This window comes from Anabrus simplex, chromosome 7 (genome assembly GCF_040414725.1).
Source record: "Anabrus simplex isolate iqAnaSimp1 chromosome 7, ASM4041472v1, whole genome shotgun sequence".
NCBI lineage: Eukaryota > Metazoa > Arthropoda > Insecta > Orthoptera > Tettigoniidae > Anabrus > Anabrus simplex.
Genome location: NC_090271.1, coordinates 337,857,132 through 337,874,210, shown reverse-complemented (window position 1 = coordinate 337,874,210; position 17,079 = coordinate 337,857,132). Strand labels below are relative to the sequence as shown.

Genomic DNA, 17,079 nt, shown 5'->3' with positions numbered 1-17,079 from the left:
TATGTAAGAAACATTGAGTTGAAAATAAATTCAAAGGAAGGGGGAGCATAAGCAAATGTAGTCTACACCACGTGGAGAAAACAGTGGAAAAGCCGGATGGGGTTTCTAAAGTTTCTCAGGAAATAAGAAAGGAGATCAGCAGTTACAAATTTATTATATAAATGATGTAGAAATAACAAGAATTAGGAAAATTTTAACAATAATTAATATTTTAACATTATATTTTAGCACTTGGCCTTGAGTGAAAGGTTGCCACAGGCTGTGCAAATAAAAGGTAAATAAGTAAGACTGTTGTCTTACGACAGCTGTGAAAATCAGAGTACAATATCTGAATACTTGAATTACTTTGAAGGCTGGTTAAAAACCAGACCGAATTAAGTTGAATAATTATAAACAATTAATAAGATTAAAGCTATCAAAATAACAAGGTTAAATGTAGGAAATTTTGATGAGAAATTTACGCTGTAGCAGAACAGTTCTGGAATTGAATTTTTGCACACAATTCTCCACCAGGGAGTAGTAAGTTCAAAGAAAAAAGGACCTTTTGTCCAGTAACTCCATTATTCATTTAAGAGCTGCAGTTAATAAGGTTGTAGACGATCCAGCGGACATCTGGATAAAACTTGTCTATGGACACAATTAGCTAAAACAGTCATTAAAAATAATTCAATAGATCCTGGTGCAAGGACCAAACCCTAAGCTGGTGTTGTTTTCATGTCCAAATGTAAAGTACGAGGCCGACAGGGCCACGTCAGTGCAGTTAGCTGGTTGGCAGTCATGCTTGGAGCGAACCAGACCTGAGCAAAGAAGGCGAGGTAAATGACCTCGAATTGACTGCAGCAAAGAAGACACACTGAAGAAAAGTAGCTAGTCCATATGCGTGAAGTAAATATGTTTCTAATAGAAGTACAACATAGTAGCTGCTGCAGAACACCAGCGGCGATTCCGGCCAAATCCGGAATGATAAGGCGAAGCATTCCAGTGGGCATGTCCCTTAAATAGCACTAAGGAAGATTCCAGATGCGACGCAACATAGTACTGCAAAACTAACATAAGTAATTTACAAACTGTGCATGGAGATCTCAACAAAAAATAACTAAATAGTAAGAAAAAGGGAACCCAGAAAGAATATCTTTAAAAATTTACAATTAATAAATATAATCAGTACAAAATACAAATAACGAAAGGACCCAATGAAAGGACAAGAAAGGGCGGAAGGATACACTTTCAGTACCAATCAAGAGAAAGTTGCCAGTGACGTAAGCAGTCATGTTAAAATGCTGCAACCAATCAAAAACCCATAAAGGAATGATGTAGGGCAACGAAGAAGAGAAGGAAAATATACGAACAGAGTTCGTTTAACTTGTGACATGAATGCTCGTCGAAGGAAACTTGTAATCAATTAACGAAAAGTAGCCAGATCGAAAAAAGTAATTAAGGTAAGAACAACATGTAACATAGATTTAGAAAAATAAGAAAGGTACCGAAAACGGCGAAAGTTAGTAACAAATGGTACGTTCATGAACGCATGAACCACCACTTATAAGCTGGTAGCCCTAATTTCTAATATGATTTTGGTACTGTAGTTATCAATGATGTATCCAGTTAATAAAATTAAGATAAAAAAATATGAGTGGTAATACGAAAGACATATCATCTCGCACATTAACAAGAATGCTTTAAAACCAAGCATCATTACGTAGAAGGGAGATAGGTATTATACTGAAATTCTATTAACATGTAACAAAACATTACATTTTGTATTGAAATACAAATTCAAAGGAAGGGGGATCATAATCGCATGTAGCCTACACCATGTATAGCCTGGTAGGCCTAATTTCTAATATGATTGTGCTACTGTAGTTATTAACCCTTTCCCGCCCATATTAAAATGCATGTTTTCCCCAGAATTAAAGCAATTCTTTTCAGCCATTATGATAATGCAGATATTTATAAAAATGTATATTGTACAAAAACTAATGAACAATTAAATCGAAAATGTTTTCATCAAATATAAGGGAGAAATACTGTAATGCTGTACTAGCCATAGGAAGAAAATGGCAAGGTCCTGCCTCTTCAGTAAAGTCCGCCGGTTCGACGTAAGACAATGTATTTGTCCACTGAAAGTTAGGCCTGCAATCTATGTCATCACGCATGTGTACGTCGTCATTTCCTGAAATATCGTCACTTTCATTTTCACTTCATTGAGTTCACTTGAGCCACTACTAATAGTTTCACAGTCAGAATTATCGTTCACCAAACGTTCAATGTCTTTATCGCATAAAATATTTTCATGCAAATTAAACGTCGATGTGTTTGTTTACTATATGTCACTGTCTTCCGTATTTCGTGTTCTAATACGCCTGCTAAAGTTTTAAAAGAAGATAACTAATATCTTTGGTCTCTAGGAAGTGCACATGCTAGTAACAGTATGTTATATTTGTCTATCGGCCGATAGATGGCTCATACATGCGACTAGAAGTACAAGTATGCTTTACTACGCTATGGGCGGGAGGCCCTAAGCTTTCGCACTACGCTATGGGCAGAGAGGGTTAATGATCTGTACAGGTAATAACATTCTGATATTGTGATATTCTGCATCACAAGTCGTCATTACGAAGAGGCTCAACTTCGTCGCCGGTTAATGCAATAATCTTCAAAGTCATCAATTTAAATGCTGGAATAAATATACCACCTCTGGTCTTGGATCGCTCTAACTCATTTTTGTTTTTATAATTTTTTTTTATTTCTTGCTCTTCTTTCTTAGGTTGTCGTACAGGTATTTCAAATGGAACCTCTTCTTCTGCGCAAAACGTGTACAGGTGAAAGGTTACAAATGAATAACATTGTGCCTGGCACCATTCAGAAGAGCAAAACAATGTCAATGCTACACACTGCTCACTTGATCGTTAACGTTAACGCCACATTAGCTAACAAGCTTATTATATTTTCTATGAAACACAATTGCTGTAACGCCACGTTATAATCTTAACGAGGTGGTAACTAACGCCGTGTTATCAGATTTTTAACAGTGGATGATGAAACTGGCCCTTAGTGTGCCAGTTACCTCTTTCGGTAACATGGATCAAAAGAAGTGAAAACAGTTTTCTTTAAAAGAAAAATGTGAAATACTTCGGTAAGTGGAGAAAGGAGGAAGGAAAGGAGAAATAGTGAATAAGTATAGAATCAGCCCTTCTACACTATCTACTTTTCTAGAACAGAAAAATACAGAATATTAATGCTGATGCCCTTGGCTCACAACAAATGAAGAGGACAGCAGACTACGAGGAGGTGAACAAAGCTGTTTATACATGTTTCATACCTGCCAACCCTTCCGATTTAGCCGGAAACTTTCTGTTTTTAACTAGTCTTCCGATTGTCCGATTTATTTTTACTTCCTATTTTTGACCAATATAACCTCCAGTACGGCCAATAATCTTCTCCTAGAATAAATTCTGATGTGCTAGTATAATTTTCAAGCATATTTATTTGATGCTTTATTTGGCGAGTGTATCGTGTTTCCCGCTCACTACAGCATCATTTGTGCTTTACAGCTGGAAATTCTGGACGGAAATCATCCTACAAGCGAGAGAGGCTAGCGTGTGCTAGAGACTCCGTTAATCAGGATTCGGGACGAAAAAATGAGTTTGTTCTTACTTTGTTATTGCGTGGTTCGTGCGCTACCATAGTTTCTGTGTGTAGTTTCGTTGGAGTTGTAGTCCATGTGTTTTTTCGTGCAGTTGTGTGCTTTTTCCCCTGTCGAAGTCATATGAAACATATTCATCTGTTTTGTATGCGGTAGTTTCGCATATTTCAGTTTGTGTCCATTCTTAGTTCATAATTTTAATGACTTGAATGTATTTCACAGTGTTGTCGTGGTGACAGTTTCTGGTATTTTTTCTTCACATTACGGCCTCAAAACCTAAAATTGAATTTCCTTTCATTCTTTGAATCTATAAACTACCTGAAGAACAGATAGAATTAGTTGCATTCTTGAAAGATCATCAGATTCTATGAAATTAAATCCAATATTTAGAAATGTATAGACTTATTTCTCTTTAAATGCTTGAAATATGGGCGGTGTATGATAAGACCCCAATTAGAGTACGGTTGCACAAGTAATAAAGTTCACGTTCTAATAAAGGAAACTTATGCATTTTCTTGTGTGTTCATTACATTTTCTTGTAACCATTTTTGTTTTCTTAAAGATTTTAAATTTAATGATCATTTCACATTGTAACTGTAGATATTGCCTTTGATCTTGTTTTTTTTTTTTTTTCACTTAGACCGTGGCGCAATATACGTGATCAAATCCAAAACATAAAATATCGTACTATTTTTTATTTCTAAAAGTTGGCAGGTCAAAATGCAGACCAGAAACATTTGTCAATGGCCCACTGTTATGTGAGCGTGCACAATCCTTTGCACGTTCGCTTGGATTTCAGGAATTTCTGGGGAGTACTGGTTGTAAATGGTGAAGCAAACTGTGCACCAACTCAACAGGGACGGATAAACTGAAGTAGGCACAACAACAAGGCATGGATGACATCAGTGATCTTCGAAGAGTGGCTGTTGTGCCTGGAACGTCGGATGAAGGCCGAAAAGAGGAGAGTTCTTCTCATCTTAGACAATTGCTCCTCTCACAATTGTGTACCTAGCCATTGGGAGCATGTGAAAGTTTTATTTTTGCCTCCAAATACTACCTCAGTTCTGCAGTCACTGAATCAGAGGATAATTGACATTGTGAAGCGGCATTATCGAGCTTGTGTGGTCCGGCGTATGCTATCTAACATTGCCTCAGAGAGAGACGTTAATGTCAACTTATTGGAAGCAATGCAGATGTTCAGTGCTGCATGAAGATCACCGATAGAAGAGGTAATCAGGAACTGCTTTAGAAAAGAGAAGACAACATCGCAGAAAGTGAAGCTTTGGATGCAGAAACAGAGGAAAAACCTGGAAGCATTTGTGTGAAAAGTTGGATGTGCTAACATGAGTAAATCTTACTGATTGTCAATGTGGACTGTGATGTGTTAGTGGAAAATGAACTCACTGAAGAAGAGATTATGGCAGACATTGTAAGTGGTAAGAATCCGTGTGATGATGAGGTGGAAGAAGAAGATGTGCGTCAAAGTGTTCAACAGAGTTTGACTCTTGTGCAGGTAAACAAACATGGCACATAGTCTTAAGGATTGTTTTCGGTCACGAAATGATGTGCCAGAATCTGTGTTAATTCAAGTGCAGTGGTTGTGGACTGCTTTGAATATTCATTTGTGTCTAGGAGTCTTCAGAAAAAATCAGACTTTTTCAAAAAATAAAGGCGAGGAGATAATGTACCGGCACAGGGTAGAATTTGAGATGTTGAAAACTTCTTGCAAGTACCTGTACTTTATAATAATTCATGTAAATATATGTATCCTAATTTTCCTCTCATTTAATAAATACAGTATTAAGGTTTTTTTATGTGTAAATTCATGTTGAAATAATGTAGATTCTTCAACAGGTTTAGCAATAAGAGAGTTCTTAAGAATTGACTTATTTTAGTGTAACAAAATTTCACTATAACAAATTAAATTCTAAGGTGCCCAAAATTATGTTATACTGGTATTTTACTGCATACAGTATTTTTTCTCAAGTTATATAGTCAATATGGACCAATTTTAATTAATTTAATTATTAAACACAATGTGTACAATCAATTTTTTCACCATTCTATCATTTCTGTGATTAGAGATTGAGATCTGTTTACACATTCCATTAAATGGTATTTAGAGCATGGATTATTGCATTTCTTGCAGACACAATCCTCCTTGGGTTCATGGAATGCCTCATTCTGGCAGATCCTTCCATGAAACTCCTGGACAGCGAATAGTGTATATAGATGTCGAAGTTTGAAATTCGGTCCCTTCCAAATTTCAGACTTCATTGCATCAGTATCCATTATTTCTTGGGGATCTCATCGGCTTTTTTCCGTCTCTCCTCGACGATAGTTATATATGCATGCATTTCCGGTAGATCAGAAATGTGCTTTACGTCTTCCATGAAGAAGGTTTCTTGCATTATTTTATAGGTGTAGCTATTTCTTGAGAATTTTGATATTGAGAGAGCTCTCTTTGACGCTTTCTAGCTTCGTAAGGTTGTTCACAGATAAGTAAGGCCAAATTAATTAAATGCCATATGTGGCAGTCGGCATTAAATGCCATATGTGGCAGTCGGCATAACTTTAATTTTAAATAGTTTCATCGCGGTTGATAGGGATAGGTTTTGGAGTTTGGGGATGTCATATGAGACTCGTTGCTGCTGTAGCTCGCTCCTGTACATGTAGGGAGAAAGCAGTTTGTAATAGGACACTCAGGTATTTGAAGTTGGATACGAATTCTAAAGGTTCTTCTCCGCACTTTAGTTGATCCATATTAGATATCCTTCCTCCCCTTCTAAATTTCATAGCCTTTGTTTTGGAACTATTTATTTCCATAGAATTATCTATCGCCCATACCCTCAATGGCAGTTTGTAGGTCTTCGCTGTATCTTGAGATCCGTATACATAAGCTAGTTTTGATTGCCCAATATCGCCTTGGTTTGAGTGATACTCCTTGACGTGAACTTGATTACTTGTGCAACCGTACTCTAATTGGGATCTTATCATACACTGCCGATATTTCAAGTATTTAAAGAGAAATAAGTCTATACATTTCTAAATATTGGATTTAATTTCATACAATCTGATGATCTTTCAAGAATGAAACTGTAATTCTATCTCTTTCTTCATCAGGTAGTTTATAGATTCAAAATTAGTTTCAGCAGACTGAAGAACCTAACGGTTATCGGGGTGTTTTTGTTTTTGTTTTTTAAGTGGAAATTTCATACGGTAGCTCTAAATTGCAGCACACACTTTTTTTTTTTTTTTTTTTTTTTTTTTTTTTTTTTTTTTTTTTTTTTTTTTTTTTTTTTTGCAAAGACTTTTAAGATACATGAATTATTCTTGAAATTTTGCTAAAAATGTTAACATAATTTTTTTTTGTTTGTAGGGTATGAAAGGTTATGCATATGTTTCGTATTAATTAAGTTTTCTGTCAACAGGCTTTTGCATCTACTTCATGAGGCAGATCCTTGCGAGGACCAGAGAGATAGTGAAGAGCTTCTGTCACTGGAAGGTGAGTCATGTGAGGTCTGAACGTTTTAACGTGAAGCCACATCTGTTGGTAGGAAATTGTGCATATGTAATATTTTTATCCCTTCTGTTTGAAGATACCTGGGGAAACTTGCTGCCTTCTAGGGATTTTATGAGAGTGCCCTACATTATCTGATCATTTACTGTGAATTTGGTGTAAACTGAACTGAGCGAGGTGAGAGTGAATGATGCAACACGCCAAAGTACGTGCCCTCTTTCTCGTGAATTAATTGTCCCAGTAACCTGGGTTTTGTGCTAACTGAATCTTTGAACTGTTGTTCCCCGTTTCTTCGGCTCAAAGTTCCTGACGCAGTGATTACCCAGTCTTTCATTGCATTGTGAAACAACCTATACGAGCACAAGAACGTCACTATCATTTCATATAAAATGTGGAAGGTCCCTTCTCCATTAGTAGACTGTACGGTAAATATAAAGTCAGTGAATGTAAACTACATTCTTTTGAGACTCTAGTTCAGATTATTTCGAAACGTTTACAGTAAACTGTTGTAACAGTGAATTTTTAAAAAGATCATTGCACTTTCTTAGCACTCGTGCCTGAATAACCTCCTGTCACCGAGGGGTTAACTTCTCCTTTGACCATAATTTTCTAATTTTCCTAATTTTACTTGTCTCTCACTGCTTCTTCTTTGTACACATTAAAAAGAAAGATGGAAACAGAGATAAGCTGCAACCCTGCCTCATTCCTTGCTGGATAGTTGTCAATAGAGCGTAGATTATTGACAAAATGCTTTTATACATATACAGTAGGACCTCGATAATTCAAAATCTGCCCTAATTCGAAGAAGCTCTTGTTCCCAGAAACATGAGGTGCGGTTTTGCGTGTCGCAGAGGTGCCAGCTATTACGGATTGTCCATAATTATTACGGATTTCACCTCACGGTTACGGAATTACACTTAGAGGGAAATTATTACGTAAAAGCTGACATTATCACGAAAAAATAATTTTCTACAGAAAAAGAGAAAAGAAGGAAAAAATGATCAATCCCTTCGAGCCTTTCTCCTAAATCCTCCTCGTTTTAATGCTTGCGAGTTGGCAAGGATACTTATTCGATTGTGGCTTCCCTTTGCTACCCATAAGCGTTGTAAAATTCCTTGTGAATGAAGCAGCTCAGGCGATCTTCTCTACTATAAATCCCTCGGTAATCCTGTATTTGCTGTGTTAAGTGTACCTGACAGTTGACAGAAAGATTGAAAATGAAGTGAGGCCTACATTAAGCATATCTGCACTGGAATCTCTTATGTTATCACAGTGGGAAGGATGCTTCAAGAAAAACTACACTGACAAGCAGCTGAGAAACAAGCTACAAGAAATGAGCAGCGGTGTAGCCTATGAAGTTCTACCTGTTTTATCACAGAACGTACAGGTTGTGTGCAAATTTTATTTTGTAATATGATATAATTTCGAATAGATTGTTAGAGGGAAGGGCGAAAGGGGTGTCATTATCGAGAAGGAAGTAGCATGCTTTGGACTTTACTCGAAATTTTTCTCGGGGGCGGGAGGAGATTACTGATAATCCAATTCAAAGGTTGGCACTTCTGGTGTTATTTAAATTGTTTAATTCGAAATACGGATAATTTGTAGTTTGAAGAACAATGTTAGTCCTATTACCAAAATTCAGACTTTTAATTCAAAATTGCCGTTATATTTTTAAATAGTATTTTACAGAGTAATTTCAATTCAAAATTTATCCACGTCATGATGTCTTCCGGAATGTGCAGGGGTAGCTTTCTGCACTTTCACTCACTTCGGTGTGTCTACAGTGTGCTTCATATGTGCTAAGTTCGAGTGAAATCGTAATTCTTTTGTATTCAGAGTTTTAAGGAATACCACAATATCACGTTGCAAGCATTGTGCGGAGAAACATAATCTGCGAACACTGGCGATGCCGACGGTCGGTGAAAAAGCGTGGCTCATATAATCAATTCGTACACATCGAACAATATTGTCAATACCGATGAAACTGAAATTTTTAAATTTTTCAATGCTGAGCCCAAACGGACTTAAAATTTTAAAGGAGAGAAGTGCCAGCCAGGAAATCGTACAAGGGTAGGGGTCACTGTACTGAGTTGCAATGCACACGAAAGCGAGACACTCCCTTCCCCTCCTTATATGAAAGTTCCATACGCCACGGCGTTTTAAGGGCGTCGGGCACTTTCCGTGCAAGTACAAAGCATCTAAAAATGCAAATGATACGGTAATCCAACAGATAAAGCATTTCGACAGGTAGGGATGGATTCAGTTAGTTCATTCGATACTGGTCGCCGCCTTGAGTCGTTCATGAGGAGATGTCATAGGAACAGTTCTCGCGGCACTTTGTTCAAATGAACGAGTTAGTTTATTATGAGGACGAACAGGAAACGGTTACCCAATGCTGCCGCCAGTTTGCCTAAGTGAAGAAATGGTATCTACGAGAGACGGATATCTCCTTCTCCCCAAGTTTAGAAGTGTGTGAGATGTGCTGTTATGTGACCATTAACACAGCACGCCATTGGCCATTCACGTGCAAGCTTATTTTGTCGTTCAAATGAACGAGGTAGTTCATTTGTGCTGCCTTCGTGGAAGTATCTCTCGCAGCACTTTGTTAAGTGAACGAAGTCGTTCAAATCAACAAGGTAGTTTAATGAGCTATCTTAGTAACAAGCACTAGCGGCACGTATATTTTACAATAGATGGTGCTTGCTTAGTTCTTCGACCTTCCTTAATATGAACAACAAACCATATAGCCTTTGACCGTACCCCACCTCTTACGCTATTTAAAGCTCGGCGGTTCAAGGGGCGTCTGAATCACCTGTTTGAGAGAGAAGCTATTTACCGGTTTTATCCATGGGAAAACATTTCTCTAAGATGATAATTCTCCTTTTTAGCTGGTAAAGAGCTAGGGAAGACGAACACTGTGGAAACGTCCTGTTAATAAGGAATGTTCCTGAATAGCTAACTAATATTACGATGTTAGATGTAAGACTTGTCCGGTGTTTACTCTATAAAACCAGCGTTTTTCCTTAGGCCTGACACTACACTCATAAGAATGGGATGTGTGAAACCCTACTTTACCCATTGACGGTAGGATGTATGCAGGTGAATTTATCAGAAGCCCGTTAACTTTTCATATGCTCTGTTGGTGTGTAAAATCTCATTCTCTCAAAATTTCCATTAATATTACAATGTGGGAGTCATGACTGAAATTATGAACTTCTGTTGTTTTCTGTCCATCACCGCCTAATTTTAACCACTACCACATCTCATTAGACATCATTACACATGGGACAGAACAGATAGTGACTGAGAATAGGAATCGCCTCACAGGAAAAAGGGTTGAGGAGTTATTATTTCTGAACAGTAATATCTGAACTGTTTAATGGCCCCCGCATTTACTGTAACGGTTTCTAGGGACGTCGAGGTGCCGAAATTCTATCCTGCAAGATTTTTTACTTGCCAGTAATAACGCTTTTTTTGTAAAAGAAATCCGAGTAACAATATTGTTCATTAATATTACGTGGGATATTGTTTTAAGAGGTAAAGCGGCGACATTGTTACCCCATCGTGGGTATCGTGGACCGTATCTTGCGTAGGACCGGACTTGAACCAACATGAGCTCAGTTACATAGCTAGCAGGCAATTACGACATTCTGTGAACTTGGAATTTGATCGTTGTCTTTCGGAGCATCTAGCACGGACAGAAAACAGCTATCCAATGCACAGCGCCACTGCCAGCCTGCTTAAGTGGAGAAATGATATCTACGAGAGACAGATAAGCTTTCTAATTTTGTATAATTCCTTCTCCCCCCCAGTTGAGAAATGTGAGAGGAGATGTGCTGTAATTTGACCATTAATACGGCATGCATTGGCCTTTCGCGTGCAAGCTTATTTTGTCGTTCTGATGAACAAGGTAGTTCATTTGTGCTGTCTTCATGGAAATAGCTGTCCCGGCAGTTCGTTCAATGAATGAAGTCGTTCAAACGAACGAGGTAGTTTATTATGAGCTGTCATAGCAACAGCACTAGCGGCGCGAGCTATTACATACATCTTACAATAGATGGTGCTTGCTTAGGTTTTCGTCCTGTAATATACTGTATGCTCGCGTGAACGACCCATTTGAAATATTTGAATGAACAAACTCGTACCAGTTCAAATAAACGAGTCGTTGAAATTAACTAGTTAGTTCATGATCGACGCAACTCTATGGACAGGAGAGGCAGCATAATTTGTCCTCATCTATGAATGTTTTTTCTTTCTTTTGTTGCGTGAGGTTATGCATGTCATTGTTTTATCAAAGTGCATTATTGAATAATGTAATTGCACCTTGTAGGATACATTTCGGAAATAGTGTTTTCCATGGCATTTGAAAGGTTTAAACTTAGAATCAAGGTGATTGCATGCATTGATGGGTCTTAGAATACTTTGTGATGCGACGAGAGTTGGCATTTTGAATTAAGAGACAAGGCGGCCAAGGACAAGTGCCATGGCGGGAAATCGTACAAGGATATTCACTGGTCTATGTTGTAACGCAGACGGAAGCAAGAGACTTTCTCCCCTCGTCATAGGAAAATTCAATAAGCCATGATGTTTTAAGGACACTGGGTACTTTCTGTGCAAGTACAAGGCATCTAAAACTCGTACATTACAGTAATCCACTTGCACAGCGGAGCCAGTACATATTTTTCCTCAACTTTGAATCTTTTTCTTCATTGCGTGAGGTTATGTTTGCCGGTGAGTTGTCCAAGTGTGTTATTTGAATACTGTAAATGCACCTTGTTAGATGGATACATTTTGGAACTTTTTTCATGACATTTGAAATCATTGTTAATTGCACGCAATCATTGTTAATTGCATGTAGTAACGGCTCTTAGAATACTTTGTGACGCTGCAAGGGTTGGCATTTCTGAATTACAATTCGGCAGTTAATTCGTAATCATGTGATTCGAAGTCCAATTTTTGCGTCCCAATGACTTCGAATTAACAAGGTTTTATTCTATACAGTGGATTCTGGTTAATTCGATATTGGATGATTATAAAATTGGATAATTCAAATAAAAGCTAATTCCCCTTGAAATCCCCATTGTGTAATACCAATATATTGGTATATTATATATTATATTTATAATGTCCAATAACGGACCCTTATATAATTATATTGGTATTATAAATTTACTCATTCAGGATAAATATTTTAGGTTCCCTATGGGACAACATCTACATCATCCCCATTCTGATCAATGAAAAAAAAATATATTTAATTTGAATGTTCTAAACTTAAATTTGGATCATTCAAAGTCAGGATTTTATTGCAATTTTGTAATGGTTCCACAAGATGAAGCGTTCAGATAATTCCCAAAAATTCTCTATTGTAATTGTAGCTTCCCAGTTACGGTCAGGTAGTCGTTATTGTTAACAGACCTAGACGTTATTTTGACGACTGTCGATGAGAGTGCGATCGGCATCACCTTGACCCTCCCTTGGCTATGGGCATCCACACTTGGCCACTGGAAATTTTCCGCTTCCCCCTTGAAATGTGAACCTTTCATTTCTCATTGTGTTCAAAATGTTAAAACTCGGTGCATACAACAGTTCAACACTTGCCAAAAAAAGTTGGAAGTGCTAAGAGAAGTGGAAACAGGAGTAAAGAACAAGACTGAAATCGCCGAACACGTCAACATAAGTAAAAAATAGACAAAATCATGGAAAGCTAGGTTTTACAAAACTGCGAGAAGAGGAAAATAATGAGAGGCGGTGAATTTTCAGATATTGATGAGTGTTTTACAGTGGTTCAAACAGTCGCGTGATCGTAACGTTCCATTCTATTAAGTGGCACATTAGTGCATGCTAACGCACAAGAATTTACCAAACATTTAGGCATTGTTATATTTAAAGCAAGCTCAGGTTGGTTTACTGCATTTAAGGAATATATATATAGTTAAGAATGTGTACAGAGAAAGTCATTCAGTTAACGAAGTAATCGCCAATGAGTGGTTAAATGGATTGTGGTATCTCATCGCAGATTATGAACCGAAAAACATCTTCAACGTAGATGAAACGGCTCTTTTTTTAAGTGCGTGCCAGATAAAATACATTTAAAGGGAGAAAAATGCAGTGGCAGGAAAAGCAGATAGCAAAGAGTAACGGTTCTATTTGTGGAAAATGTGAATGGCTCTGAAAAGTTACTGTTGATAATGATCAGGAAAATCAACATGTTTTAAAGCTGTTAAGTCTTCCAGTACAGTTAGAGGCTAATCCCTATTTAGCCTTTTCAGAGGGACCTTATTTTTTAAACCTAAATCGAGGTTTCAATAGAAAGCACACCTTTTTTTGGAAATCTTTTATAACCTAAATTGCACCATGACACATTATAGACAAAGACAACAATAAAACAAGAGATATCTAACCTACACACTACACTGTAGTTGCAACTTGTACTGTTTGTGCTGAAGGTTACTGCTGTGTTAAACTGTGCCTGCTATCTAAGCAAGAGGTGTTCATTGAACCATAACTGATGATCCTCACTTACCATATAGGCACCGTGCAGATACATCGAAATGCTACTACTAGTGCTACATAGTGGCCCGTTTTGAAACAAGAGGTGAGGTGTAGTGCGAGAGTCTCAGTACAACATGTGTGACATTCGAACAAGTTGCGGGTTTAAAGCGATTCAATTCGGGGATCTAAGTGAATCGTCATGCAATAAAGGAAGAAACCTTGTTGTCAGTGGCCACGTGAACGGCGTTGAAGAGTTAATTTTGAATGGTTTCGGATACATTACAGGAAAAGTCATCCGACAAACGTCTGTCAGTTTGCCACCTTATATCGTGAAACTTGAGGTAGGCAAGATGTAGTTAGGTAACAATTTATAAAGTTTATTTAGTAAGGATTACTTAATGCATGTTTGCTAAGTTGTACGCATTTTTATTTTGTGTTCAGGTTGACCAGAATTGTAATGTCTCTACCAGCGAATGTTCCTGTCCTGCCGGCGCCAGAGGAACTTACAAACACGTGGCTGCGGTAGTGTATTATATAAATAATGAAAATGTTGTCTCCAAAACAGACCGTCCGCAACAATGGGGAAAACCGAGCCCGAAAACAATGTCAACAGAAAAATATAGAAAAGGCAAATGCGTAGAAGAACTGTTTGGTAAAAAGACTTTGAGGACATCTCTTCCCCCCTTCGAATTAACTGAGAATATTTTAAAACACATCCCTTGCAGTCTTCGTACAATGCTTCGAGCAGAAGCAAATACTGAAATCGAACAATCGTGCAGGGCCGTAGTCATCTCATTGATAGACAGGGTAGTGATGTGGAGAGAGAAGAATGTGAGGAAATTGTGACACAGCTATTACATTTACAAGTCTCTAACGACGTGCGCTTGCCAGACAAATACACCTTTCGCACTGTGAGTGACGAAATGTTTTTTACCAGCAAAGTGCAGGTTGATACAGATCATATAATTAAAATCTCCCTGGATACTCTATCTCAATCAGGAAGCCCTCGGTGGTTTCAAGAAAGAAAGATAAGAATATCTGCTAGCACGAAAGTACATCGGATCAAAACTAGGCGACATAACTTCGATACTTTAGCTCTCGCATTTGTAACTGAATCTCCAATTGGGGGAGCTGCTTTGAACAATCTTTCTTACGGAAGTGAAATGGAAAGTGAAGCAATAGAATGCTATGGAAGTTCATTTGGTGTTCGTGTTATTCGATGTGGGTTAATAATCCACAAGAAACAACCTTGGATTTTTGGATCTCCAGATGGCATAGTTCTCAGAGGAAATGTAGCTGACAGAGTGTTAGAAGTTAAGTGTCCATTTTCGTGTAAAGATAAACCAATAGTAGATGAGTCAGGAAATGTGCGAGTACGTTATCTTTACTTTGATGAGCAAAATAACATACAGTTAAAGACAAGTCATATGTATTACACACAAATACAAATACTGATGTACATAACTGGCTTGGAAAAATGTGATCTATATGTATATAGCAAAGCACAACAGTTGACAATACCTATTTACCAGGACAATAAGTATGTCGAGGAATGTCTCACCAAAATGACAAAGTTCTATTTCAATAATTACTTGCCATAAATTAGCGGTATTCCTAATAATAATAATAATGATAAAAATAATTATTTATTTGCCAATTCTTGTTTTTTGAACATTGAACAGATCAAAATGTAAACAGAGAATATATAAAACAAACTGATGGTAGAACAATTCTTAAACTATTCTTTAATTATTGGAGGTTGCAAATTCGTTAACACGAAACATATATGCACGATGTCATCCACGTGTGGAAAAAGTTCTGTTGGCAATTTCTGTAATACCGGTATATTGTATATTTTGATTCTTTGAATACACCTTTCTACGTGAATTCTAACACTCGCAATATTGTAAGTACTCTCAACTTCCTCAACTGTTAATCTCCCGTCATGTAAGAACGGTGGTGTCACGATTACCACACCGCGGCCAGATAAGTTAGTTCTGATACCAGGAAATCCTTTATCACCCATGACCTCATCGCCAGGTTGAAGGAAAGTTAGTAAACCACTGTCGGTTGTTATGAATGAGTCGCTAGCTCTTCCACCGTAACATTTAGATTTAAAGGCGATCATACCACTAGGCGTGATTGCAATTAAAACTTTCGCAGTGTAGCAACCCTTGTATTGAGAATAGAAATACACTCTCTGATCTACTTGGGGAGGCTGTTCAACCCTAAATTCCGTGCAGTCAATAATGACTCGACAATTACCGTAATTTCTCTTGAATGCTGAAGGCATTGTTTCTTGAACACTTTCCTTACTAGGCCAGAATATGAAATGTTTCGTACGCAGTGTCAGTTGCATAAGCACGGTCGTAAAAATACGTGAAATTGTTGTCCTGTGAACACCGAACAGCACTCTCAAAGCAGAATAGGACAGTCCGGTTTTCATTTTCACTAGGAAAATCAGTAATCTGGTTTCTTTACATAATTCGAAACGTTACAGTTTGGTAATAACGCAAGCAGCAAGGCAAAGACGTTGAAGTTCACACCTGTTAAATCACGCATTTGTGTATTGTTCCTTATGGAATTGTAGCCTTGGAAACCTGAACCCTTGATGTCTGCATGATCGACTTCCGTTCCACACATTTGATCATGTTTCGTAATGTCCCCTCCCAGACCGAAATTAAGTGGAATACATGTTTGTGTATTTACGTAGTTTTCATGTATTGAACAAGAAAACATGAAGTCTGAACAATGAAAATCAGATGCCTCTGTTCCCACGGATGCATCCTTGGTTATGTTACTTGGGCATACTGTACTCGAAAATATTCCGTCTGATTCTTCCTTTTTCAGTCGCTTGAGTTGTCTATGAAAGCGCTGTAAGCTGGGCCCCGGCGACACATTCCTCTTCTTGTATTCATCCGGAAATATTGTCGGAACATAGGCTGGACTTAGTGGATGTCCAGATCTTCTGTTTCCGCTGAAATGTGCACTACATATTCTTGAGTAAGTCGTGGGTTGCCAAAGTGATCCATCAGTGCTAAAAATTAAAACCAAAATGAAATTAAATCAGATCAATTGAACTTGTTGCAAACATGTGCAGTACGTATGTGTAGACCTACTTACTTCGTTCGGTTAACTGCTTGTATCCATCGCCTCCTTCGGTCCACTTCTATCGCTCGTTTTGGAAAACAATAAAATTGTACTTCACTTCCTGTATTTGCGTAAGTATTGGAACATCCGACAACACAACAATTGCGTTTACTTGATCTCCTTTTCTCTGCCACTTTCATCGGAGTAACTACACACTCACTCAGAACAGCTACTGCGAGTCTGGAGTCTGCCTCACTTGTTGTTCTCCTCCCGGCCGCTAGAGCGACATGCACGGTGCCTATACACAGGGTAAATGTGTTTACTAGGC

General features: G+C 37.8%; 1 protein-coding gene across 2 annotated transcripts in view; it reads left to right on the top strand.

Moving 5' to 3' along the window:
- Nucleotides 1–17,079, top strand: part of Stam (signal transducing adaptor molecule) — a 205,710-nt gene that overhangs the window by 136,847 nt on the left and 51,784 nt on the right. For both annotated transcript variants that reach the window (XM_067151811.2, XM_067151810.2), the window contains exon 8: nt 7,078–7,151. In XM_067151811.2, coding sequence (XP_067007912.1) covers nt 7,078–7,151 — 74 coding nt within the window. The remainder of the gene's footprint in view (nt 1–7,077; nt 7,152–17,079) is intronic.